At 42.8% G+C, this 27,520-nt stretch overlaps 1 protein-coding gene across 8 annotated transcripts; it reads left to right on the plus strand.

Moving 5' to 3' along the window:
- On the plus strand, nt 1-27,328 carry ZC3H11A (zinc finger CCCH-type containing 11A). Of its 8 annotated transcripts, none has more exons than XM_074977868.1 (18): nt 1-7,379; nt 8,846-8,905; nt 9,323-9,514; nt 10,764-10,883; nt 11,788-11,911; nt 12,744-12,947; nt 13,618-13,734; nt 14,995-15,075; nt 15,427-15,537; nt 16,628-16,690; nt 19,644-19,736; nt 19,922-19,987; nt 20,860-21,363; nt 22,670-22,749; nt 23,335-23,641; nt 24,881-25,050; nt 25,723-25,790; nt 27,007-27,328. In XM_074977868.1, exons 3-18 carry the CDS (start codon nt 9,461-9,463, stop codon nt 27,263-27,265), a joined length of 2,421 nt encoding a protein of 806 aa, XP_074833969.1. In that variant the 5' UTR covers nt 1-7,379; nt 8,846-8,905; nt 9,323-9,460; the 3' UTR covers nt 27,266-27,328. The 8 variants fall into 8 exon arrangements, with proteins under 8 accessions (XP_074833969.1, XP_074833967.1, XP_074833972.1 ...); XM_074977867.1 differs by having other exon boundaries at nt 7-127; nt 8,591-8,905; XM_074977869.1 differs by having other exon boundaries at nt 14-127.
- The last annotated feature ends 192 nt before the right edge of the window (nt 27,329-27,520 follow it).

Genomic DNA, 27,520 nt, shown 5'->3' on the forward strand with positions numbered 1-27,520 from the left:
GGCTGGCAGCGGCGGGCGGCCTGAGCTTTGCCCAAGGTTCGGGGACGAGGAGACAGCGGAGCCGGGAGGGACCCAGCCGCGACGGAGGCGACCGCTCCGTGGGGTTCGGTAAAGTCCCCGCTCGCCGGTAACTAGAGCCCGTTACTAGACCCAGGGGCGGCCCCTCACCAGCCCCCGAGGCTGAAGCCGGGCCTCCCCCACTCCGGGGGCGACTAGGCCGCGTCCCCCTTCCCCTCCCGCCAGTGAGACCCACCCCCCAGCCCAGCCTGGGGCCAAGCGCCTTAGAGAGCTGGGGGACGGGCGGGACCCTGTGGCGTGGGGCTCCGTTTCGGGGAGTAAATCCACCTTGAGAAAAAGGGACCCCCCCCCGGCTTGGATTGAGGGATCCGTGGAGCAGCCCCTAGGGGAAGCTGCAGAGCGGCTGTTTCCTCGGGCAGGCCCCCTGCCACTGCCAGGGCTCGGGCACGGGCCCTCTCCTCTCTGGGTTCGGGTGTGAGTGACAGTTCTTTCCCAAACTCCTCGGGGGACTCCTGCGATCGCAGAGTCCCTGGGTCAGCCCCAGCTGCTAAGTGGAGCAAAGAGAAGATCCTGTCAGTACCAAGGTCCTTAGGCTTCAAGGTTTGTGCTTCTCCTTTCCTGGGGTGGGGGGTCCTGGAAAGGAACCTGTTGTCAACTAGTAGTCTTGCAAGGCTGCACACAGCAGTGCCCCAAAGGGATTGAACTCAGGATCGAGACTAACTCTGGCTGCACCCAGTTTAGCTGACTTCAGAATACGTGCAAAATCAAATAGTTGGTGACATTGGCCTTGGCGGCTTAAGACCAGCAGACAAACCAACAAAACGCTTCTGTCAGCTTTGATTTTTAATTGAGAATGAAAATACAAAAATAGCATCTCCTATCCTGTCTGTCAGTATGTGGAGTTGGGAAATCATTCCCAAAGCTGCTGCTTTGGGGAGCGTGGGTGCACATTGCACTCGGGGGTTGAGCTATGAACCTTATTTTCAAAGTAGAATGCTGTGTTGTTTGATTATGAAAATGAAATATCCTTGGAATAGTTGATTTTGAAACTAGGCGACTTGGAATTATCACTATGTAGTGTGAATAGGTTCAATGTGTATGCAGTTGATCAGGTTTAATAGACAGTGCTAAACTTGGTGCCAGATACTTGAGGATTTCAGGGAAAAGTTGGTGTCAAGGTGTTTCCTTAGATCTTTTTTTTTTTCCTTTAGTACCCACTAAAGCAACTGGTTCAAGAGCAAGTTGACTCCTCCAGACACTCAAAAAAGACTGCTGAAGGGGCAAGATCAGTTGTCAATAATCCCATAGTAAAATTACTCCCAGTTCTGGCATAAATTTTGGAAATAGGGAAATGAGTGCGTATTCTTTCAGTGTGCCAATCTTCTCAGTCTCCCCCAGTAGTATATGCAACAGTTTAATAGTGCTGGCAGTCTGGAAATTATTCCCAGTGCCCATTCTGCCTCAGACTCTCATGATATTCTTATCAAAAAACTAGGCAAATACAATTTAGATGAGGCTACCATAAGGTGGGTGCATAACTGGCTGGATAACCGTACCCAGAGAGTAGTTCTTAATGGTTCTCAATCCTGCTGGAAAAGTATAAAAAGTGGCGTTCCGCAGGGGTCTGTGTTAGGACCGGTTCTGTTCAATGTCTTCATCAATGATTTAGATATTGGCATAGAAAGTACGCTTATTAAGTTTGCAGATGATACCAAATTGGGAGGGGTTGCGACTACTTTGGACGATAGGGTCATAATTCAAAATGATCTGGATAAATTGGAGAAATGGTCTGAGGTAAACAGGATGAAGTTTCATAAGGACAAATGCAAAGTGCTCCACTTAGGAAGGAACAATCAGTTTCACACATACAGAATGGGGAGAGGCTGTCTAGGAACGACTACAGCAGAAAGGGATCTAGGGGTTATAGTGGACCACAAGCTAAATATGAGTCAACAGCGTGATGCTGGTGCAAAAAAAGCAAACGTGATTCTGGGATGCATTAACAGGTGTGTTGTGAACAAGACACGAGAAGTCATTCTCCCGCTCTACTCTGTGCTGATTAGGCCTCAGCTGGAGTATTGTGTCCAGTTCTGGGCACCGCAAGTTCAAAAAAGATGCAGAGAAACTAGAGAGGGTCCAGAGAAGAGCGACAAGAATGATTAAAGGTCTAGAGAATGTGACCTATGAAAAAAGGTTGAAAGAACTGGGCTCGTTTAGTTTGGAAAAGAGAAGATTGAGGGGAGACATGATAGCGGTTTTCAGGTATCTAAAAGGGAGTCATAAGGAGGAAGGAGAAAACTTGTATTTCTTGGCCTCTGAGGATAGAACAAGAGGCAACGGGCTTAAACTGCAGCAAGGAAGGTTTAGGTTGGACATTAGGAAAAAGTTCCTAACTGTCAGGGTGGTCAAACAGTGGACTAAATTGCCAAGGGAGGTTGTAGAATCTCCATCGCTGGAGATATTTAAGGACAGGTTAGATAGATGCATATCAGGGATGGTTTAGATAGTACTTGGTCCTGCCATTGGGGCAGGGGGCTGGACTCGATGGCCTCTCGAGGTCCCTTCCAGTCCTAGTGTTCTATGATTCTATGATTCTTTGATAAAGTGATGGTAGATGGGCTGGAGCAACCAGCCCAGCATAAAAGAAAAAAGGGTTTGAGGACTAAGGGAAAGCCACACCATAAAAAACTGCTATTGTGTAAAAAAGTTTGTTAAAGGTCTGGGACCAGCAAGTGCTGTTGGAGCTGCATGTGCTGCAGCTGCAGTAGTCGTGCCTACTGCCTCTGAGCAAGATGGCGAGAGCTTCTTTATGGAGAACAATACAGTAAAACGGGTTCTGTTGCCTGGTATGAGAGCAAAGACTTCTGTCGTGTGGAACTTCTTCCACATTGATCCCCAGCGTGCCTGTTGTGCCATCTGCAACAGATGTAAAAAAAGCGTCAGCCGTGGGAAGCCAGGCGCCCACCTTGGCACTTCAACACTTCAGCAGCATCTCCAAGCCGAGCATTCTGTGGACTGGACCGTAGCTAATAAAATAAGTGCTACTGTTGGAAACAGCATAGGGGAAGACGAATATGCTTTCAATGTGCCCATGTCACCAGTTGCTCCTGAAAACAGATTCAGCAGTAACAGGAGTTTGGAATGTATTTCTAATGTTCACTTTGACAGTGATGGGGCCGAAAAGGCATCGGGCAAATTTTCCAACAAAAAAAGAAGAAAGAAAGGACTGCAAGTTAATGAGTTACACCCAGGAAAACCAGAGCTTTCCAAAAAGTTTGCCAAAGATGCAGGTCCTACTGGAGCAAGAACTGCTGCCAGTGCAGCCGCAGCAATAGTCGTTTCTGGGGCATCTGGAGAAGACAGAGAGTTTTCTCATTGAAAGCAATAATGGCAAACACGCCCTGATGCCAGGAGCCAGGACCAAGACGTCTGCCGTTTGGAACTTCTTCTACATAGATCCTCAGTACACCTGCAGGGCTGTTTTCTAATGTCTGTAAAAAGAGTGTCAGTCGAGGCCAGCCAGGCACTCACCTTGGCACGTCCAAACTGCAACGACATCTGCAAGCCATGCATCCACTACACTGGGCTATAGACAACAAGTCGAATGGCACTATTGTTAACAGTGTAGATGAGGAAACTGCAGAGGATTTTTCTGTTGCTCTTAGGGAGATGGACTTGTCACTTTTTTGTCCCAGAACCTTTTGAGTTATATCTCATATCCAAGGGATAAATTTACAGCCAGTTACAGTGTAACATCTCAAGGCCTGGGTATCCATGGACCAAATTTAATTCCTAAGCTGATGCTTGGTTTAAAAAAAAAAAAAAAAGCCATAAATCCCAACTTTGGGATTCCGCAAGACTGTAGGATACGCACGACTGAGAAGAAAATTGAATACTGTGAAATTCCAGTTGCACAGCAGATAAATAGGACTATTACAGAACTCATGTTTGAGGATATGCAACCCTACTCCTTTTTGTCTACACCGGCTTTCCAGAGATTAATTCAGATAGTGGCACTAGGCTATCATCTGCCATCTCGAACTTACTTTTCCACAAAAGCTGTGCCCCAGTTATACAGCATTGTGAGAGAGAAGATTTTTGTGGCTCTGAGGAAAGCTGAGTGCAAAAATGTTCACTTAACCATTAACATGTGGACCCATGAATCAACCGCAGATTATCTGATAGTGATGGCCCATTGGGTGTCTTTTGAAATGCTGCTGTCTTCCCGTCTGGATGCTGGCAGAACTCCCAGCTGCAGGAAGCAGGCAGCTCTTTGTGTAACTGGTTTTGCTAAAGATGATGCAGCAGCAAGTATTTTACAAGAACTAAATTACCAAATCGGTGTGTGGCTTTCCCCCAATTCCCTTACCCCTGGTTTTGTAGTTTCTGACAACACTGCCGATGTTGTGCGTGCAGTGAGAGGTGGTGACTTGACCCAAGTGCCATGCTTTATGCATTATTTAAATTTAGTCATTCGGGACTTTCCTTTGTGAGCACAAGGAGCATGTTAGCAGCAGCTCGAGAGGTTTGCCATCATTTTAATCGTTCCATTTAAGGCCCATCTAATTTTGCAGGAGTTCCAACATGCAAACCATCTTCCGCAGCACAGCTTGAAGCAGGAGGTAGCCACTCAGTGGACCTCCACCTTTTATATGTTGAGGCGACTTTTAGAACAGCAGAAGGCAGTACGTGACTATTGCGTGCAACACCACATGGGGAAGATAAGTGGAGTCATCCTGACCTCATTTCAGTGGTGTCTGATGGCTCATCTATGTGACATCCTTGAGCCATTTGAAGAAGCCACCCTGGAAGTGAGCATGTGTACTGCAGGGCTTAGTCAGGTGCTGCCATTAGTTCATTGCCTGCTTCTGACTCTGAAGAACATGCGAAAAAACTTTCAAATCAAAGGTGCCACTGTAGCGCTAGAGTTGGTGGATGACTTGTCTGTAAGGCTTGAAACTGATGCCCAGCTGAGTGCTGTGCTCAGATCCAAGCATTACATCTTGGCTACTTCATTAGACTCCTGCTTTAAAGACAACTTAGAAGAATTTCTTCCACAAGGTACTGAACTGATAAGCTATAAACATATCCTTATTAAAGCATATGTGCACTTCAGTGAAGGGTTGCTCTTTGGAAGCTACAGAAATATCAGGCCATTCATCCCTTATTGAAACCAATCCTTTTGCTCTTCACTTTAAGGAAGATTACTCTGGTTCAGGTCCCTTCGGTGGTTCTTCTGCAAGTGGTCCATCTCTAATAGGCAAGAAGAGGCTGTTGTGCCCATCAGCTGCAATGGTGGTAGAAGAGTACTTTAAAGATGCGGCTCCAGGGATAGTTGTTAAAAATGACCCCCTGACTTACTGGCATGAGAAACTGAGAAGGTGGCCTGCCTTAACCCAAGTAGCTATTTGATAATCTCAGTTGCCCACCCTGTAGCCTGCACTCTGAATGTGTCTTCAGCACTGCCAGACACCTTGTTTCAGAATACTGTGCTAGTCCATGTTTTGACAACATTGAACAGTTAATGTTCCTTAAAATGAACTTAAAAATATTAATTATGATTATTCCACTCTAGCCTTGGGCTTTGATACGGAGGATGAGGTCACTCAGAGTAGCGTGGATGAAATGTTTGAGCCAGAGTTGGAAGTTGTAGTTTGTTATGCGCTAAGGTATGCTTGAAGTCTGGAGCCTTGGGCTACTTTGTGCAGTTCTTACTATCTAGCACTTTTTGTGCTTTCCATCTTCAGAGCACTTTACAATATCCTCCAAATGTCCGGGGAGGTAGGTAAATAAGAACTACATCCCTTTCGCAGGCCATTAAAACTAACTCCTGACTTAGAGAGAACGGCAGGATTAAAATTTGGGAGTTTTGCCTCCTGATCTTGTGTTCAGATTGTCCTAATAACCACCACATAGGTTTTTAAATAAAATATAAAATGAAAATAACTATTTTTTTAATTAAGAATTCAAAACGAAGTCTGTAATAAAGAGAGGGCAAAATACAATTTGTGCAGTAGTTGGTAAGCATGATGCTGGCAGTAGTAATTGGATAGTTTTCCTTCTGGCACCTATTAAGACATAAACATGTTCCCTCTCTAGTCTTCTCTTACTCATCAACCCAGAATGCTGTTGAAAGGCCCTGGACTAACGCTGGCTGGCAAACTGAAAAGATGGGGAGCCTAAATTTTCAGTGTTGAGAATGGCAAGGCTCTGAAATGGATTGAGCATATGTTCACAGTATTGTCTTCCTTGAGTGAGGGTAAATTTTGTGAGCCCAGCTTTTTATTTCTTCTCACTTGTCTCTAATTATTGTTTAGCTATCACTAAGCTCCTGTACAAAATGAAATGACAGTGTGAACCGCAGCTCAGTCTCAACGTGTGCACCAATGCAATTCTTGGGATTTGATTGTCTTTGAATTTTTTAATCAATTTCTGATGCAAGCGTGCTGAGTGCACCAGAGTTATTCATTTCTTTTTTAAGTTTTAAAGGCTAGCTCAGTTGATTTTCTGTTGTTCCTGTATTTTGCTGTTCTAACTGAAAAGTTGTTTCCATTTTTTAAGGAAGACTGCATTTTGTGTCAGCATTTTTAATTTGTAGTGCTTGTAAAGTACTGTGGCTGGAGTTTCTTTCTTGTTGTTGGATTTTTTTTTATTTATTTATTTATTTTAATTTTGTGGGTAGTACAATTTCAGTAAGGCTAATTCCAACCTTGGACTATATGCAAAGTACTTAGTATTTGCCAAAGTGTAGAAGGTAACATGCACAATGCATTGAAAGAATAATCAAAAATAGCACTCAGCTGAATTGTACAGGTACAGTGAATTAAGGCTGCAGAGACAAAATGTCCCACTGTAATGAATCCTGTACTACTACAGTCCTGTACTATGTAAGCAAAGCTTTGCTCCTTTTTATATCAGCAGATCCTTAGTGCACCTCAGATTTTCTTTATCCAACAGACCTTAAAGCATTATCAGTTAATTGCCAAAAATGTTTCAATTTATGTGGCAGCATTTCACGCTTCAAAATTGCATTGAATTCCACAGGGTATTACTGAAAGTGGATTTGGCAAAACTTTGATATTTCTAACATATATGTTAACTTCATGTTAAGGGAATGTTAGTGTAGTTAGCTATAGGTAGACAAGTTGTCTGGGATGCAAAATCCAGTTTTAAAGATAACAAAAGTCTTATGTGAGTTGTTGCTTAGATACTAAAGGAAGGACTTAAAAAACATCCCTTGTCAAAAGTTCAAAATTGATAACTAATACAAGAACCCAATTTTTCCTCTCATTATTTCAGATTTAGGGACCCCCCCACCCCCACCCCCAAAAAAGGAGCCTTGGAAAAATCCACTAGTATGTGTGAGTAAAAGGTCCATTCTTTTATTATTTATTTGTCTGAACTATTTCATTCAGTTTCTTCTAAGGTAGAATTAGAAGAGGAAAATTAGCATTGAAATGTCTCAGTACTTTTAATATATGCAGTGTTGTTGAAATCGTGTCAGTCCCAGGATATTACAAAGGCAAAGTAGATAAGTTAATATATTTTATTGAATCAAATTCTCTTGCCACAGATGCTGGTCCAGTGTAAGAAATTATCTCCTCCACCTTGTCCTGTCAGTATCTCTGATGATATGTGAATTAGAATCTCAAAGTTTAGATCCCATGGTCAAAAATGTAGATTCAGTAAAAATAAACAAACTGAAATGTCTCATTTCACAGTGAAATCAAAATGTTTGGGGTAACTGGAAACACCTTTAGGTTCCTAATGGTGTCAGAGTCATTGGCTGCTAAGAACTGGACCCAAGCGATCCTTTCAGGCCTTTGCAATCGCACAGCAGTGGATAATAGTGGAGATATGTATCAGGGAACAGTATATGGTGACAAACCAGTAGTATTTGAAAAAAAAACTTATATAAAAAATTAAAATTGGCTTTCAAAAATCAAAGTGAGAACCATTCCAAATTCTGTCTTATGGAGATGTGCCTCTTCAGAACTGAGCAGTTCCCGAATTCTTCCAGCTTGCTGTGTCCTAGAACTGCTTTCTGTGCTTGATTGCAACTTTAAATATCTGGCCAGAGCTACATGTTGTTCTTTACAGTATGGATATCAGGTTATGCATACTATGCATACTTTTGCATATAAATATGGACATACTGTTCGCATGTGTATACATGCATATATTGATGTGCTAGATCCAAACTTACCCATGCTATAAGGCATTGGCCTGAAAGTATATTGTGTGACACTTCTATAACACCTCTATTTTTGCCATTCCCCCATTTTGACACAATTTGTGATGCATTTTTAAGTGGCAAATAGCCCCAAATATATCCTTTTTAGCCATATTTGCATATATTGGTGTATGTATAAACACATTTGTGTGTGTGTGTGTGTGTGTAGACACACACACGTATGTTTATACATACAAGTTTGTTTTTGCTGTACAGGTAATAAAGATGGGGGAAGGTTTTTGTGTTTTCTTAATAGGTGAAGAAATCTTGGAAGACCAGAAATTGGAACTTATTGAGTTTTAAATTAAAAAAATTTTTTTTTAAATTGTCCGGCTGTAGAAGATGGATCTTCATTTTTGCAGCCACTTTGATTCACAAGTTCATCTTTAAATGAACTGTTTTTGAAGAGCTAACTAACCCTGGCTGTCTCCAGTCTGACAGAGTATTCAAATGGACTTGCTTCCTGCAGTAGTTGTAAGATGTGTAAAAGCACAGCCTGTGTCTGAATTGTGGATGAGAGATTTCCTTGGCAATGTGAGGAGAAAATTCTTTATATCCCTTTATTATTAATTCATGGATTGAGTGTTGGTTCAGCCTACAGGAGAAATTAATTGGATGTCTTTGAAGACCAATGTTCTTGCCGAGGATATCCAGGTATGTTAATCTGTAGATGTTTAATTTCCCATGGTAAAGCCTAGTGGTGGGAAGGGAGGGCCCAGAACTGAAGCTGTATTCTTTAATTATTATGATTTATAATAATAGTTATGGGGTGTTTTCCAGGCACAATTCATTCCTTCAGAGGTAGGCCTCCAATCCTGCACTTAACTCTGTATTGAGCACAATTTGTTCTGTGATAATAATAGTTTTTATTGTCAATAAGGGCACGAGAAAAAATTTTTTAAAATCTCAGACAAAACTCATATGACTTAAGTATTTCAGAGGTGGGAGATTTATCTATGTATCGAGGGGGTGAATACTGTCCCTTTGAACTTGTCAAATAGTATTGTTACACAATCCATTGTCACATGATCCATTTTTTTTTTAAATTCTTCTAAAATCACCTTCTCCAAGGTTACTTTTTAAAGAGGATTTCACTGATCAAGTCTGAAGAAGGAGAAGAAAGGTGAAGCCCATTTTCACTAAGAGAGGAAGACATCTGTGTGAGCAGTAGCCCTGATAACTTGAGCTTGTTCAAACAATCTGTCCAGCATGTCTAAACAAGGAGATGATTGCTACTTCTATTTCTATTCCACATGTGCCAAGGTGTGTTTTTTTAAACATAGATTAATAGAGTTTCTCAAGCAATTTATTACCTATCTCATAGTTAGATTGGAAAGTATAATCTATCCTGAAGTGTCATAGCTAGTTTTGTATCCCATATGCCTGTCTTGTTTTGTTATATATAGCCATCTCTTATGGCAAAGAATAAGTTTTAAGGTATACCTATAATGCTTGATGATCTGTTAATTAATCTTTTAATTTATTTAATTGATTGAATTAACCTTTAACCCTCCTTCTGGTTTCATTGGGCAGCAATACTGATTAACACTTCTTAAACAGTGGGTCACTAATCTGTACAAATAACTTGTGATGTTGGTATTCATTCCTTGTAAGGATAAGTAAACCCAGACCCAGAACTGAAACCACTTGGCCTTGCTATGGAGGGAGATGAGTTCCAATCCTTCAGTGGCACTAAGTGCAGTTGATTTCTGCAGTCAAATAAATCATTGTGCCTCTCTCTAGAGCTAACTAGTGCTCATTGTGGCCTAATAAACCAGCATGGAAAATAATTCCTGTCCCATTGTGCCTGTTCTATGAGCTGTTTCATTGTTGGATGAATAAGATCCAGAAGTTAGACATGACTACAAAGAACAGATCTAGAAACATTTGTGCCCTTCTGTATGGCAGCAGGAAAACAGTGTCAGTTTTTTTCTAGGACTGCAGGCATCATACTTTGCCCACCACAAGTTGATTGGTACCTAAACTTTGAATTTCTTAGTGTGGCAAATACTTCTCAGTTGAAAAATTAACACGAGTAACTATAGCTCTTACGATGATACCATAGACAGAATTCCATCAAATGTAAACGCAACAGTAAGGTGGTAGAGATTGGCTGAAGGGAATAGGATGTAAACATTGATTTTTTTTCTTATTTTTTTATATGAAGTGGTTATTGATTTTTTTTGTTTTGTTTTTGTATCCTCTCCACAATATATACTGATTTGTTTCATTGTGCCCACCTCTGAATTGTTTGTCTAATGTTCAGATAGCGAGTTAAAATAATGTCAGGAAGATCCTTTCAGATTTTTCTGGAGACATAATTATTTCTGTACTTTTCCTGTGCTACATTTCTTCTTCTTGATTCTTCTGGTTTTTCTCTTCGTTCACAATGGGATTAGTTCAGTCACTGAGCCTCTTCCCTTCACTTCAGAAAGTTCCACTTCTCCAGCTATCCTTTGTACTGGTGCTTTTCAGGTTGCAACATCTTTTTCTTTCTGTCCCATTGGCCCAGGGGGATGCTTGTCCCTTCCGTCATTGTGAAGCTGCGCTGGGAAATGAGACTGTTTGCACGCTCTGGCAGGAAGGACGCTGTTTCAGGAGTATCTGCAGATTTAGGCACATGGAGATTGATGTAAGTGTTCATTTTGCAAGTATGTGTTTGGAGAGTGCTTTCTATCTGGTGCTCAGTTAACTGGTTACAATTAAGCTTGTGTTAATGAGACTCCATGTTTTGGAGCTTAGTCACAGATACTTATGCTGCACACAAACCACAGAGAGGATAAACGATTTTAGCACCTCATACAAGTGAATCTGATTGATGGCTCCTCAGTGTAAGCACACTACTTTGGCACTATCTAAATCATTTTGAAATGGAACGGTAATTTAGAGTCACAGGCAAAGGTCCTGGTAGGTTCATTTTCACATGTCGGTTTCACGTGCTCTAAGCAGCTCTGCCCTTCAAAGCTCAGACTAAAGAGCTGAATTAAAAAAACATAAAAACAACCTTCTCTTTCTGCAATATCTACCCTGAAAGAGTCTCATCAGTGGAAGTGACAGTAGTCACATTGGTTGCATTACTTAAAATTGCAGTGGCCCTTGCATTGGGGAATAATCCTGCACTAGCTCTTTGAAAGGTGAACTAGAAGTAATTAATGGGTCTTTTCCATCTCTGACTTCTCCAGTTATCTGCATGGTTTTGTTGGGGGCTATAATAGACTAGCAGGTAGAGAAAGGAAGGAGGAAGGTCATGACAGACAGATGACAAATGGTCATTGTCATGCTTTTTTTTAAAGGTTGTGTCTATGCCCAGAGCACTAGATTGGATTTTTATTTCAGAGTTTCAGTCATGAAGTGATGTCCTGATAGTGTCTTGAAATATTATTGTGACAAGTTTGAGCTGTGGAACGAAGTCACAATGTTGCATTGTGATTGTTCTATGAGAGTTCTAATGCCACTTCGATGCCACCTGATAACAGCATAACTTCATAGCTTTTCCAAGGTGATTTTATGTGTGTCTTTGTTTTGTCTGTCTGAAGAAAAAACGCAGTGAGATCCCTTGCTACTGGGAGAACCAGCCAGTGGGCTGTCAGAAATCAAATTGCGCTTTCCATCACAACAAGGGACGCTACATTGAGGGACTCTTCTTACCTCCAAGCAAAAGTGAGTTATTTCATTTTTATCCTTTGGTAATTCTTCAAAGATTCAGGGATCTGGGTAGAGACAACCTCTGGATTTGTCCTTGCACAAATATTTCTGAATGCTCCTGCTATTGGTGGTTGAAAAACAAAAGCAGCTCATGATAGAAATTAAAATCTGTGGTGGTTTCAAGTGGAACATCAATCTAATCTAAAATGCCAAAAGTGTGTATTTAAAAATCGGTTCTGAGACCACTGCAGCAAATATTACATTTGCTTTGCTTCATTACCAAGCACATACTGTCGATGTTGATATTAAAACTTGTTGGCTCAAGAGGCAAAGTATCCATTGCCTTGGTTTGTTTTAATTTGTGAGACCAGAAGTCTTGATGTTATCAAAACATGAAGTAAATTGGTTACTTCTGTCACAGCATTGGTGCTGTACAAGAGGTGACTTTTACTAACCAGCTGCTGATCCTGAGCATAAGGAGTGGGCCTCTCCAGATGTTGTCAAGACTGAAATGAGTAGCTGGAGGGGATTTCACCCAATATTTTTTATGCTTAGCTTCTTCTCTTTCTTGTATTGACCTTTTTCTTCTGTTTTAGACTGTCCTCTCTCTCAGCCTTTCACTAGGTGCTAAGAGGGATAGCTTTGCGGGGCTGTAAGAATAATAGCCAGACCCTCAGAGTGCTGTCATCTGGTGTATTCATACTGAGCGGAGTCTCTTCCCTCATAGTGAAGGAGAGTACAGCAAGTCTGGAAGGTGTTATGGATTGTGGTTGGGAAATGAGTGAAGCCCTGGAGTCAAGGTTTTATTTAAATAGACAATTTACAAGTGTTTCTACTGTTATTCTAGCTGTGTTGCCAAGTATGACTGAGTCCATAGAAGACGAGGCGAAGGTGACCCAGATCTCACTGCAGCAGAATAAACTGTCTGTCCAGTCCAACCCTTCCCCCCAGCTGCGGGGGGTGATGAAAGTGGAAAACTCCGAAAATGTTCCCAGCCCCACTCATCCTCCCGTTGTAATCAATGCTGCAGATGATGATGAAGATGATGATGGTGAGCAGACTTAATCTCTAAAGCACATTGTATCTCCTATGTTTTAAGTCAGCAAATGCATCAGTGCTATATGTATCGTGGAGCCTAGTAATCAGCCTTCTATTTACCTAGGCAGTCCTTTGGTGGTTCTGTCTAGCATTCTGCACTGGGTTGTGGCCAATACCTAGAGTATTGGAGGAAAGCTTTTCTAAGGTCTCATACAAGGAAACAGGAAGGGAATTTCTTCCTTAAGCTCAGTGACCTTTATAGTCAGTTGAGGAAGTAGCCTTGTATAGAGATTGGGTTAGGAATTGAATCAGGAGACCTAGATTTTAGGTTTGGCATGGTCATAGTAGGGCAAGTCATTTAGGCCAACTTTTTTAAAGTTTGAAGTCAGAGGTTAAAAACTTTGTCCATTTTGGCCTTAATCTCTGAATACCTCCCCTTTCTCAAAAGGAAGAGAGTACTTGCTTCATTGCCACCCAATACATGAAAGGTTCTGCGTAAGTGCTGACGTCTGAAAGCACAAGATTTGGATATTAGTTATTTGTATTACCATTGCACTTGGTAGCTCTAGTCATGAACCTTGACTGCTGCTAAAAGATTCCTGGTTTCCCTGCCCCAAGGAGTATAGAATCTTGTACAATTTCTGATGCTAACTGTGAATGAATTGACATTTCATCCCTTCCAGATCAACTTTCGGAAGAAGGAGATGAAACTAAAACACCTCTTCAGCAGCCAGCTACAGAAACCCATAATGGATTGCGGATCATTTCTACTCGGAAATCCAGTGCTAATTCAAAACAAGGTATTGTATTGCTTATATTGCAGGAGCTCTTACAGGTCACCGCCAGGTTGGCTCTTGGACCTCATCATGTTAGGTGTTGATCAAATGTAATGAATGACCACCTCTGTGGTCTGCTTGGCAAAATCCTGAATTCTGGTTATTGGCTGAGCTCCTTAATAAGGTGAACCTTGGGAATAAGCTGCTTTTCTGTGGTCACAAACAGGATAACTCAGTCAGTAGTCAATTCTTAGCTCATTCTCTTTTCAAATGCTTTTAATTCCTGTTGAGCAATCCCAGAAGGCATTTAAACCAGAAATCATAGTCTGACATTTAAGGTTACCTTTTTAAAATTCATTTTGGTGGTCACTATTTTAATCTCATTAATTTTAGGAGCACATGGAGAGGTCCATGAGCTAGCATGTAGGTCACCAGGCCAGTTCACCTGAAATACGTCAGTTTTTTTCAGTTGAATTACTTCTGTTTTATACCACTATCAGAGAGGTAGTCATGTTAGTCTGTATCCACAAAAACAACAAGAAGTCCTGTGGTACCTTATGGACTAACAGATTTTTTGGCACATACGCTTTTGTGGAACATGCATCTGACAAAGTGGATCTTTGCCCATGAAGGCGTATGTGCCAAAAAATCTGTTAGTCTAAAAAGTGCCACAGGACTGCTTGTTTTTATATACCAGTGCAAGTCACTGGACAATAACTCCCTATTTTTTTTTAAATTACCATGTCAGTGTAGCTATTTGGGTCTTACTTCTCAAACAGACATCACTAAGGGTGCTCTGAAGGGAAAAAAGGTGTTCATATGGTTATGCAGTAGCATTTTCTGATAGCTGCATATTGTAGAAGAATGGTGAGTAAGGGGCAGAAATGGGAACACAAAATAGCTCTGGAAGGTGAGCATTCTGGGAAATAGGCATGTTGACCAGAACAGGAGACCAAAGTGGAGTTCAATGCCTGGATTTCCCTACACTGGTTATTTAAAAAAAATCTTAAAAATAAGCCAAGCCACTTACGCCACAGATGTCGATAATTCTTAAAAATGCAGCTTCTGCTGTATTTTGAGATAAAGCACCCTGCCAAATTATCCCAAATTCTGTGGCCATGAACTTGAGTGCTTTGGTTTGGTTTGGTTTGGTTTGGTTTGGTTTGGTTTGGTTAGGTTTGGTTTGGTTAATAAAGAGCAGTAAATGTTGAGAAGCTTGGCAGGATTCATATACATGCACATTACTTTTAAGTCTTGGGTTCATTCACAATTCTGTGTTTTCAGATAACAATTTGAATTTTGGAATAAAAACCCTTGAAGAAATCAAGTCCAAGAAAATGAAGGAAAAAGCACAAAAACAAGGTGGTGAGTTCTCTCCCTCCCCTCAAATTCAGTGGCATTTCTGTCCCAAGAGAGACCATTATTTTTCCAGCATGGAGAGGACTATTCTGTTAGTCCTTTGTATTTACTCCTCTCTTTTGGCCCAGATGTGCAACTGACTGAGTGTGAAGTCGCTAAATAAAGCTGTTGTTATACACCCTCACTTGCATGTTCTGAACCTTGATTTCAGTTTGTATAGAAATAATTGTCGAAGTGATTTAAAATCAGTTTGCTTTGGAATAGAGTCTATTTTGTCTGTTGTTCCTCATGTTGTAAGGGACTGGCTTTTTATAAACTATTTTCCCACTAACTTAACACATTATCACTTGTGATCAGAAGGCCCCTCTGGAGTTTCCGTTCAGCCACTCCAATCCCAGACCATTCCTGGTCCAGAAAAAGAAAACCTACGGACAGTGATCAGGACTGTAACCTTGTCTGCAAAACAAGGTAATAACTTCTGCCTCTTTCTCTGGTTCCATATGGGTGGCTCCTGTGGGTGTTGTACTGGTCCAGATGTCTTCTCACTCTGGCCAACATGGGGTTCATCTGCTACTGATGGTGCTGAAAAATGTTTTGAGGACTTTATATAAGCTTGAAAATTCATGGTTTTCTTTTAAGAGAAGAGTCCTGGGATATATCAAAACATCTGAAAGGGCTGATACTTGGTGAAGCATATAAATTTTTCACTTTTGCATCAGGACTGTCAGCTTCTGAACATCCCCTTTAAAGCGTAAGAGAGGAGTGCTCTAGTTAACCACAATAAGCCAGTGTTACAAAATGTGACCATGATGCTGTATGCTTGACTTGACTCCCAACCTGGGTCTACTGGTGTGAGTAGAGCTGCATATAAGCCTAAGTGTTTGCAGGATCAGGACAAGTGTTTGTACAACGATACAGCAAATGGCAGAAGAAGAGAGAAACAGAAGAGAGCTAGACAACTAATGAGAAGAAGCAGCTACAAAGAAGCTATGTGGCATTGGAGAGGGAGCCAGCAGGAAACAAGCAGAGAGGGGTGTGGGTGGGAAGAGAGAGTGTTACGAACTAGTCTGAAGTAAGACAATGCAAGGTTCAATTTTTTTCAGCAAGAGACCTGCTGCTATGAAATAGCTGGGGTCACCCTCATAAAGAATAAATCCTCAAGTGTTTAGTAGACTTGAGCCCAGATATGGCAGTTGTGGTCTCAGGGGGGCATACTGTTTGTATGGAAAAAGTAAATATAACTTTGTGAATACTTCTACTATAGGAGACTCTCCCTAATGTGCACAGTATGCAACTTCCAGACAATGTTGCACAGTTGTAATCAGAGCCTTAATTACAGAATGGTGAAGCGAGTTCCCAGACTACAATTTACTAGTGAGCTTACAAATTGTAATTGTAAAAATGTTTTGTGATGCATTTTTGTTTCCTTGCTAATAGGCAAAGCCTCATGATTTATGAAGGGACACTTATCACTTGTGTAAACTGATAAGATGGTTTTCTAGCTATATATGGCTCGCCATTTTTCCAAATTAAAAATGCTTATGCTTTACTGTCCCAGGTGAGGAGCCTCTGATTCGATTGAATCTCTCAGAGAGACTGGGAAAACGGAAACCCATCATAGGTAAGAACTTGTAGGCCAGAGAAATAATACTGGCTAGAGACAGCTTCCTCTGCACATCTCTGGTAATACAGTTAAGTTGTAATCTGCAACACCCACCTGCCATTACAGCTGAAAGGCTCAGTGCAGCTCTACTACTGTAGGTTACATGCTTCTGGGTATGCTGAGTATGGAGCATGCACTGTAAAACCAAATATATTTTATGGAATAAAATAAAGCGACAGGAATTTAGTTTAAGGAAAAATGGATTTGTATGAGACTCTACCATTACCTGGATGCTAGTCTGCAGTAGGGTGGCAGTTTTTACAGCTCTGCGTAAGTTTCAGGAGAAATTGATGCTGATAGCTGGATCTTTAACTCTACCCAGGGTGGAAAGGGGATGGAGTGTGTCTTTAGAAAATGGAGAACATGGAACTTAACAGCTGGGGAATTGCAGGGAAACCCTAGGAACAGACAAACTTGAGGAGAAAGCTTTTAGGGTAAGGTTTATAATTAAATATCTGAGCGGCCCTCAATTCTTGCCTCTGTGCAGCTTGTATGCTCTCTGAAGCAGTGTGGGTATTCCAGCCACTTACATTCTCTGCTTATTTAACTTAACTTAGAAACCATCAAGTCCTCTGTTTGGTAATTTCTGGCCTTGAGGGATTTGGTAAAGGGTGGGCTAAATCAGCCCGGGGACTGGATCCGGCTTGCCGAGCATTTCTCTCCCAGCCACCCAGCTGATTAGCAGAGCTTACATACTTACACCCAGCAGCATGTGTCCAGCTGCCCCTCCCCACCTTGTCCCGTCAGCAGCCAAGCTGCTCCTAGCATTCACCTGCTAGTTGTGCAGAGGGGTTGGGGAAAGAGGGTAGTGCTGAAGTCAGGGTGTTGCCTTGCCCCTGTACCACATCTCTGCAGAGCAGGGACTGGGGCGGGGAGACAACAGAACAGGACAAGATTTCCCTTAAAGACAGAGGGTAGCATCTCTCAGAAACTTATGCAGCAGCATCCAGCACACACATTGTGTGTCACTGTCACTTATACCTAGTCTGTTTCACATACCCACAGTCACTGTCACATACACAATGCAGCACACACAATCTGTCACAAAGTTTGTGTCTCACCCAATGTTTCTCTTTCACGCTGTCTCACACTGTCTTTTTCTGTAGCCCCAGCTCCAACCCTTCTGTCCAAGGCCCCACCCCTTCTGAGTCTGTGACTAGTACCAAAATTTGTGAAGTGGCCCCTCTGCGAAAATGATTGCCCATCCCTGGTTTTGTGCAGATGGATTGTTCTGGTGCCCTTCTTGAAAGATGTCTACATTTCAGATACTCTAGGAAAATAGTTTGAAGTACTTTGGGGTCTTTCAGGTTGGAAAGTTCTGTCATGATTTAGCAGCTGCTTCACTAGGGGAAATTCTCAGAAAGCTTCTTATCCTGATACCATTATCTCATGCTACTTGGGTTTCAAAATGCTGCTTCCATTGTGAGAACCATAGTGCTAGGTGGGTGCTACAGCTTAGAAGTAGAAATAGCAGCTGTTAGCAGTTGGAAGACAAAACCAGAAAAAATTAAAGCATGCAAGGTGAAGAGAGCAGAGTTTCTAGGTGACTCCCTGTTAGCTGATGGCCAAGGATGTTTGGTGAGGTGCCAGCTATGCCCGTTTTATACCATCCGTGACTTTAACCGCTAGGACGCACTGTCCCTTCGCGGCGGGCAGCCCGGGCTAGGCTGACGGATGCCCCAAGGTCCTAAACACCCATGACTTTAACTGCTAGAGCTCAGAGCCCCTTCGCAGTGGGCAGTCAACACTGACTAACAGGTGCCCCAATGGCAGCACTAAGAGCCTTTCCACACCCGTGACTTTAACTGCTAGAGCTCAGAGCCCCTTCGCAGTGGGCAGTCAGGATTGACTGACAGGCGCCCCAAGAGTTTGCCCCGTGGAGGCGGCACAACTCAACGCTAGGCTCTTAGTACTCTCACCTAATGGCCAGGCTTTATAGCCAAAACGGCTGAGGTTCTTTAATTGTGTTGGCTGCTTTACAGTAAACCAGAGAAACAAGTCAGGCTTATGCACAAATGGTTACCAAAATTTATTAAACTAGATTCTAATCATGTGGTTACAAAATTGCTAGTGCCTACTTATTTAAATGTATAGATGTTACACACATAAACAAGTTACAAAACTGAAGCCACGATCCCAAAGAAAGAAAACAAAATATAGAGCTCTATTTCAAAATATGTGTACACTAAAGATAGGAGATCAGGTGTGGGTGTGTCTTACCCTCCTTGCATCTCTCGATTCCAGCGGTGCCAAGCCAGGATCGGTCACTCAATTCCGCGGAAAGACGAATAAGGGACAAGGCTCAGGGACCCTTTTAGCTGCAGAAGCCTTGGGAGGCTGTCACTTATCTGACCAGCAGATAGATAGTGAAAAGCACTCAAAAATCATGGTGCTGTAGGTCCCATACTTATACCTCTGTACTCCTTTCTTCTCTTTCTCCTTTCTTATGCCAAATTGGGGCTGGTCTGTCTGGGCGACGCCAGCTCTCGCAAGAGTAGTTTACACTTGCAAGGGAGAGAAACAATAAGTTTCGACTACTGGACATTCCTTTTATTAGGGTAAATATTTTCCCACCTAGGATGTTGGTGTGTGTGCATCATGTTATTTAGTAGGGGCTAAGAGCCATGTCTGTCACAGCTTCTCTGTCTGCTGTGAGCCTAATCGTTGTATATGTTCCCAGAGGCACATTGTAGCAGCACACCTGTGCTTCTCACAGCTTCAAAGGCTGTGCTGGAATTTATGTTAAGTGCCCTGTTGTTTTGGCTCCCTTGTGTTCCCAGCAATGCTGGTCTGAGAGGGGGCTGGCTGTCTGGCTACACTCCCCTGTCTTCAAGTCCTCCTATGTACATGCTCCTGTGAAGATGTTCACATATTTGCTGTTGACTCTCTTCCAATTTGTTTGGCCTTACAGATGCAAGTGGCCCTCCGTTAAAGCGTAGCCTTGCCGAAAGGCTGGGAAAGAAGCTTGAGTTGCTGGAGAAGACTGACAAAGCACCAAAGAGAGGTACTGCTGCTTAAGAAATCTTTGCATTTGTTCCATGCAGGCTTCAGTTTGTGGTTCCCTTTTGGTTCTTTGTATGTTAGATGAAGCTTCTCAAGATCACTCTTGAGTTTCACTGATGTGGTCTCCTTGGAGCCATGTAAGGTATAAATGCAGCCTACCTAACTTCCTTGTTTTTGTTCTTTCAGTTCAAGTCCCCAGGTCTCTTAAGGAGAGGCTAGGATTGCCAGCTGAGCAGGCTAGCACGGAGACAGGTAACAGCTGGGGGTTGAAGCTGATGCTCACCCTTTTTATTTGACCTGCCACCTCTCAGCAATGTACATTACTCTACCCTTAGCCATTAGAATGCCGATATCTGCCGTAAGGAGAGTTCTAGCTCTTGACAACTAGTTGGGTTCTACTTGTTCTATCCCAAGCTTTGCTCACGTGTTTGAAACCTGCTTGGAGCCAAGTGGAATGCAAATTGGAAACTGAAAGATGGGATTGAAAATGCTAGTCAAGGCACAAGGTAGTTGTACAGGTGGAACCTCTCTAATCTAGAACTCTCGTCCAGCAACATCAGTAATCCAGCATGATTTTAGTTAGCCAGATGACCACTGATCATGGATGTGGCCAAGTTTTCTGTAGTCCCATAAAGTTTGTTTACAGACACCAGTACTGACCATCAGTGTTCTGTGCTGCTGTTTCGCCGTAATTTACCACTAAATATCTTCGAAGAGCCCAGTAAGTAGTGGAAACGTTGGTAATGCTTCTAGAGAATAGTCTGGCAAATTCTCTGCACTGACACCAATCAGGTCCCAAGGGTGCTGGATGAGGGAGATTTAACCTGTAGAAGGCAGCAGATGTAAGTGTGTGATGTCTCTCTCTGTGCTGCTGTCATCACAGCAGTAACGGGTTGTGAACAGAAGAGGGATGTGAATGTGCCCAATAGTTTGATGTACATGCTACCCTAAATGGCATTCACAAGTTTAGGTTATGAAGTGGTTTCTTTTCTCTTTTAACACTGATATTATAGGGTTTTGAGGGGGACCCTAAACAGTTACTTAATTTTTTTTTTTTTTTAAACTATGCTGGTCACAGTCTTTTCTTTAAATGTTATGGGTTTTTTCTCGTTTGGTGACACCAGAGAGAGCTGCAAAGCCAGCAGGCGAGATCCGTGTGAAAACACTTGAGGAAATCCGTCTTGAGAAAGCCAGCCAGAGACGGGGAGAGCCTCCTACCAAGCCCAAGCCTGAAGAGTCTTGTAAAACAGAAGATCCCAATCCAAGAGTGAGGCCTTCCCCACCCATACGAATCAAAACCTTTTCTGAGGTCCTGGCTGAGAAAAAAAACAGGCCGTTGGAAGATGGGGAGAAGCTGAAAGCAGAGGAGAGCCCTACCAAGCCGAAGACAGACAGTGAGCCCAAAGAGCAGGCTTCTGCAGCTCCTCCTAAAGCCAGCAAAGGGCAACTGGAGGAGTCTGTCAGCAAAGCCAAGTCAGTAGGGGAGGTGCGTATTAAAACACTGGAGGAGATCAAGCAGGAGAAAGCCCTGAGGATGCAGCGGAGTGGGGAGACCACTTTAAATACACCAGCACAACCTGAGCTTACTCCCCGGGGGAGGAGATTACTGCGTGTTACAAAGCTGACAGGTAACAAATGCTTTGGCCATCGCTGTGGGACATCAGGCTCCCCCTTCCTTGCTGGTATTTTCAGTTTACTCCAGAAGTCCTCACTCTTCTACATGTTAGTTAGAAGACTGTTTAAAGATAACTAAAGTTGCAGAGTCAAAGTTTGGAAGTGCTAGAATTAAGGTGGCCCATTCAGCTTTACTGACTCCTTTTATGCATATGCAAGGTAGTCTTTACTTTTGTATCTATATATATCTAGATATATACAGCTATAGATATATTTTGCTATATCTTCTATGGGGCTCCTGCTTCAGTTAATTAATTCGTAATTATTTAATGTAGAGGACAACATGCAATATTCAATATATGGCCTCAGGCCCCAAATTCTTCACTAAATCCAGAATTCATTTAGTTCTGGGAGTTTCAGTGATCCTCTCAAAATAAAGTTGCAGTCAGTGTTTCACGAGCATTAAGGTATGCATCTTAACAACAACCCTGCAAGGTAGGAGCGTGCATGTTTTGGTTTTTTTACAAACCAACAATGCATAGGAAACTGAGGCATGGTGAGAGTTTAAGGCCAGAATTATCCACTAATTTTGGGTGCCTATCTTGAAATATCTAGGACTTGATTTTTTTTTTCAGCGCATATTATTTTTAGAATTCTTCATGTGTTCAAAGTTCAGTTTCATTGACCTCTGAGTGCTCAGCATTTGTGCATCTCGAACCACAAGTGTCTTATGGTGGGAACCCAGAAAATGGGGAACACGGAATTACTAGCCAGCTGTTAAAACTGGTTTGAATGAGGTGTCCCACGTCACACAGGAACTCTGGGGAAGAGGCAAGCACAAAATCCACTTCACCAGCACAGCATTCATCCGCCTAACCACGAGACCATCCTTTTTCATTCTACTGTCCACTGCCCATTTACTACACACTTTTCAACTCCTACAGCAAATAAGGCAGAGGTGCTACAGACAACAGCCTTGTTCATTCCTTGCACACCATCCATCCTCTGCACTGTACAAAGGGTCTTTCACAGGAAACATTAAATGAAGGGCTTGGGGGCATCTCAGCACTTGTTCAGCTAGAAGTTAAAGTTCTCTGATGTCTCATGAAACCCAAACCTCGGGGTTTCATTGTGTACAACTTGAACTAGTGGAAGATTGTAGAGCACAAGCTGCAGCCAAATTCTTAGTCTATTCAAGTGGTGAATTTGCCCCAAAAGGTTGGAAAACAGTGGTGTGAGATGCTATTCGGGAGATCATCTATGGTGTTAGAACCAGCGTGACTCCTGGAATTAACAGTGTGGGTTTGGGATGTTTTAAAGCAGCTGGCAAGGAAGAAAAGAAGTTGGTGGAGTCGAGTGTTCCGCCCCCCAGAACTGGCTCAGCAGACAAGGCTGCAGAGGTGAGTCTCTGGAGAATATAGGCAATGCTGCAAGTCAGAATGTATCCTGGGTAATACTTGCATTCTGCGTACCAGCATGACTGCAGTGAGACTGTCTGTCTGTTTCTGCATCTAAGTGCTGAGATTAATCCAGAGTCCTGTCGCCTGTGACAACATTTCAGGACATTGCAGTGATGAAAGGGCTTTAAATTTCTCATTATTTATACTTAGTAATGAGTAAGAAGCCCTGGTAGCAAGTTTTTAATTTCCAGAACTTTGTAAACAGTGGTAGTCTGCTGTCTGTTGAGAGCAGCATGGGCAGCTTCTGTTTCTCTTGGACTGTTACTGAGAATGCAATAGATTGCAGCTAGAGTCTCTTGCTCTCGTCAAGGAACTAGCCATGCTGGGACTTGTTGACTGTGTGGGTTTCACTTCTGTGATACAGATGAGCGTGTCTGTGAATATGGCAACAGGTTGCCAGAATGCAGCAGGCTGATATTAGGGTGGTGCTGAGCTCATTGTCCTCTCCAGAGGGAGTGCTGATAAGGTTTTTGTTACAAAGCCTTCCTAGATGTGTTCCATCTTATTCCTTTCTTTCTCCCCTAGCCTTCAGATGAGAGTGCAAGCAACTCTATAGTGCAAATGAAGAGGCCTGAAGAAATACTGAGGGAGAAGCGGCAGCTGAAGCCACGGCAGAAGGAGAAGCTCCAGAAGGAAATACCTGCCCTCTCATCCCCTGGGGAACAAATGACGGAAGAGAAGAGCCTGGTGGCTGGAGGTCCTGAATCCACAGTGATGCCTGGGGCAACCCGTCGGTTTGCAAAGAGACTGACTGTGAAATCAGAGGAAGCAGTGACGGACAGTCCAAAACCAGAGGGTTCAGTGCTACAGTCTCTGGAACGAAAGGCTAAAGGTGAATGTCATTTTGTGTGATATTTTCTGCAGCAGGGATTTAACTGTAGGGGCTGGATCACTTATTTTCTTTCCAACGTGACGCAGTTATTATGCTCACTATTTTCAGGGAAAGTTGGTCAGTGCCCATTATGCGGTGTTGGCACAGTTAGACGTTTGTCATCGCCACAAGCATAGCACAGTAAGACTCATTGTTTGTTCATTTGGCAAAATGACAGCCTTGATTCAGTACAAGAATGGAGCAGTAAACGGAGTTACTGCAGGTCTGGATTTAGCTGCATTGGCACAGTAGTATGACAGGTTGGCAAATCCTTGACGAGGATGGGAGAGGAAACCCTACCCAGAATTTGCCTGCTCAGTTTCTGCCCAGCTCTTGTCAATATTAACCTTTGTCTTTTCAAGAGCCCTAAAATTCCCAACCTATTTTCTTAAAAAAAAAATCTAACTAGAAAATGGCTTTCATTTGTGAACACAGGAATTTCAGTGAAGTTCCTTGTGAAAAATAATGTTGCTTAGGATCCTGATGCTGACTGGATTTTCTCCCTTTAATTCTGATTGGTTTACTAATTCATCCCTGACTGTTGAGTAGTGCTGCTATACCAGGGCTGGATGAAATACAGCCCGTGGCCTGCATATCTGGCCCGTGGCCCGCTGGGAGCCTCGGTCAGGCTCCCTGCCTGTCCTGCACACTGCTCAGAAAAGCTGGCTGTGGGGCCCTGTTTGTGAACAGTTACTGGGGAAGAAGCTTTGCATGCTGCCCAGCCCCCAACAAAATGTTGCAGCTCCTGTTGGCTGGTTTCCCCTCTGCACCCCCTATCCCTTACCCCAAGCTGCTGTCTGCACCCATGCTGTATCTCAGACCCTGCACCTGCTGGTAAGCAGTCAAGGGCATGGAAGACTGTAGCCCTTGACCTCTAACCAAATTCTTGGAGTGGGCTTCCCATTAAAAATTATTGCTCATCCCTGTGGTATATAGTTCATATGTTCCATACCACAGATGTCTGTGTGAGTGGAGGTGCAGGAATTTCTCTGAAATATGTGAGAACGGATAAGATGAGACCCTGTGGAAATGTAAATCAATTAGCATTTTTAGCGATTGCTGACTACATATTGACTACCTACTAAAGGGTTAATTGGGGGTTAGGAGGTTTTGTGCATTGAACTCATTGCAAGTTTTACAGAGGAGCAAGAGTACTGCATCAATCCATTTAACCTTTGTTCCTTTGCTTTTACAATCCAGCCAAACCCAAGGTGAATGTGAAGCCATCAGGTGTGAAAACTGTCTCCCCTGCAAAGCAGGCACTGAAACGTAAAGTGGCAGAAAGTCATCCTTCTGCCATTGCATCTGTGAAACCCTTGAGCACCACTAGCAGTGACTCAAAGGAGCTCCCAGCTAAAAAGGCCACCATGGTAAGGAAACTGACATACAAGCAGGGTTCCCTTTATTTTTTTCCATCCCTGGATGGAATAGATTTTGTTATGTGCATCAAAGCCATGTGCAAATGTGCCCCCCTTTCCCCAGTAGAAACACATGCTGTCAGCAGTGGGTGGCAGTGGGCACTCTGCTAATCAGGTGCTAATCAGCACCTGAATCTCTTCTGGGTGACTGCCCAAGCGCTCAGCTTACAGGGAACTCTATTTACAAGGTGGGCATCCTCCAGTGAAAGCTCAACAGAAGTGATTCACCCTACCCCTAAGAGATGATGGAATACAGACATAGGGATGCAGTTCTGTCCAGATGTGAGTCCCTTGCCATATCATGGGCTGCTTTTGATGCATCTTCCTCCATCTTTTATTAGATGGGTAACAGCACTTCTGTAATGTTTTTAGTTAACTGCATTCTCACTGGAGAGAAGTGCCTAACATGTGGATTCAGCTAGTCAGCTAATGCTGAAGACGTCAGGCCTTTGACACGCCTAGAGTTTGGTGCTTATGTGTCTGGAAGGCCCAGATTTGTTTTGGCATGGAGCTCCACAATGATATGGCCGTGCAAGGATGGTGCAGGCATTATGCTGGAGGGAAAGAAATCTGCTGAGAAATATTTTACTTGCATACTTTAACTTCCACCTTGCTTTTTCCCAGGCTACTGATCTGGCCCTGCCAGAGGATAGTCCAGTGCCTGTACCTGAAAGAAGAAAATCCAAAGACAGGTAACATCTTCAACTTGTTCCTCCCCTTGTTTAAAAAAAAAAAAATTACCACTGGAATTTCAGTTTGAAACTTCAGTGCAGGTTGAACCTCTCTCATCTAGCACCCTCGAGACCTGACCTGTACCAGATGAGAGAATTTGCTGGACCATGGGAAATCACTATTTTCTGATAGCATTACCAACACTTCTGCTGCTTCCTGTGCTCTTAGAAGACATTTAGGAGTAAATTACAGCTAAATAACAGCACAGAACACTGAAGAGCCAGGACTGGTAGCTGTAAATAACTTTATGGGACTGCAGGAAACTTGGTCACACCCATGATAAGTGATCATCCGGCTAACTAAAATCATGCTGGATTACAGATGCTATCAGGTGAGAGAGTTCTGGATTAGAGAGGTTTAACCTGTACAGTATGTGCCAGACATTTTGGAAGATGAATTTGAGACCATCAAAGTCATGGTATAACTGTTAAACTGTGCAACCTGTTCTGCTGTAATTTTCTAACTATTTAGCAGACTCTCCTTTGGATTATCTTTTAAAACGTTTGAGCTGATTTTCTTAATGACCATGAATTGGTATAGCTTTCAATGGGCTCTTCCTGGTTTGATGGTAGAGGCCAGGGTAGCATTGGAGTGGGATGATAATAGAGGAAGACTTTCCTGCTGGCTCCTCATAAAATGCTAATCTAGTTGCCGGCGTTCTCTGTGATGAAATGCATGTCTTGGCAAAAGTCTTTGTGACAGAAGAGGAATGTTAGATGAAGAAGGAAACTCGGAGCTAGGTGCAATACAGCACCTTGTCGAATCAGGGCTGACAATAATCCACTGCTGTCAGCATCTTAATTTCAAGAGCACCAAATATATCCAAATATGTAATGGAATAAATAGTTGATATCTATTTTAACAAACAGTTCACAAAGTTTTATCCATTCTCATTTTTATAGTAAGTTTAGTAAATTAATATAAGTGGAGGGAGAGTATTTGGGGATCTAGCAAAAGTCTGGCCTAACAATCACGGTCATGTCTAGGTCCCCAAACTGAGAATGTGCCGCTCTGTGTTATGATGGACTTGGAAACATCCACTGCTTAATTACACAGCAATTCCAAATGAGTGGAGTCATGTGTGGTGGGAGGTGGGGCATAACACTGCAGTTAGGGTGTTTAGCAAAATACATATTTTCAATGAAAAAATATCTAATTTCACTCTCTTCTCCCAAGCCCTGAGATGCGTATAGGAAGCCAGGCAGCCTCTGTGGCTCAGTCAGAGATGTCAAGCCCAACCTCTTCCCAAGCAGCTGTAAAGACCCGCAGGCTGAGCTCCACCACAGCTGGGAAAGCACCCTTATCTGTAGAAGATGACTTTGAGAAGCTGATTTGGGAAATCTCTGGAGGCAAACTAGAAGCAGAGATTGATCTGGATCCAGGGAAGGACGAGGATGACCTCCTGCTTGAACTCTCTGAGATGATTGACAGTTGAACTTGACTTATACTGACCTTTTAAAACAACAACAAAAAATTAAAACTCTATTTTGTTGGATACCCAAGATAAAACCTTTTCTTCTATATGAGCCTCTGCCACAGGTCTTCATGTGCACTTGAACTGGTAGAAATGGGCAATATCTGCGCTCTGTTGTCACTAATTTCCCTGCTGGTCAGAGTTAAGAGCTCGTGCACCCATTCTGTTACCATAGGCGGCTGTCTTGAATACATGAGGACAAAGCGTTTCACAGTT

The sequence above is a fragment of the Carettochelys insculpta genome, chromosome 26, assembly GCF_033958435.1.
Source record: "Carettochelys insculpta isolate YL-2023 chromosome 26, ASM3395843v1, whole genome shotgun sequence".
In the NCBI taxonomy this organism is placed as follows: Eukaryota; Metazoa; Chordata; order Testudines; family Carettochelyidae; genus Carettochelys; species Carettochelys insculpta.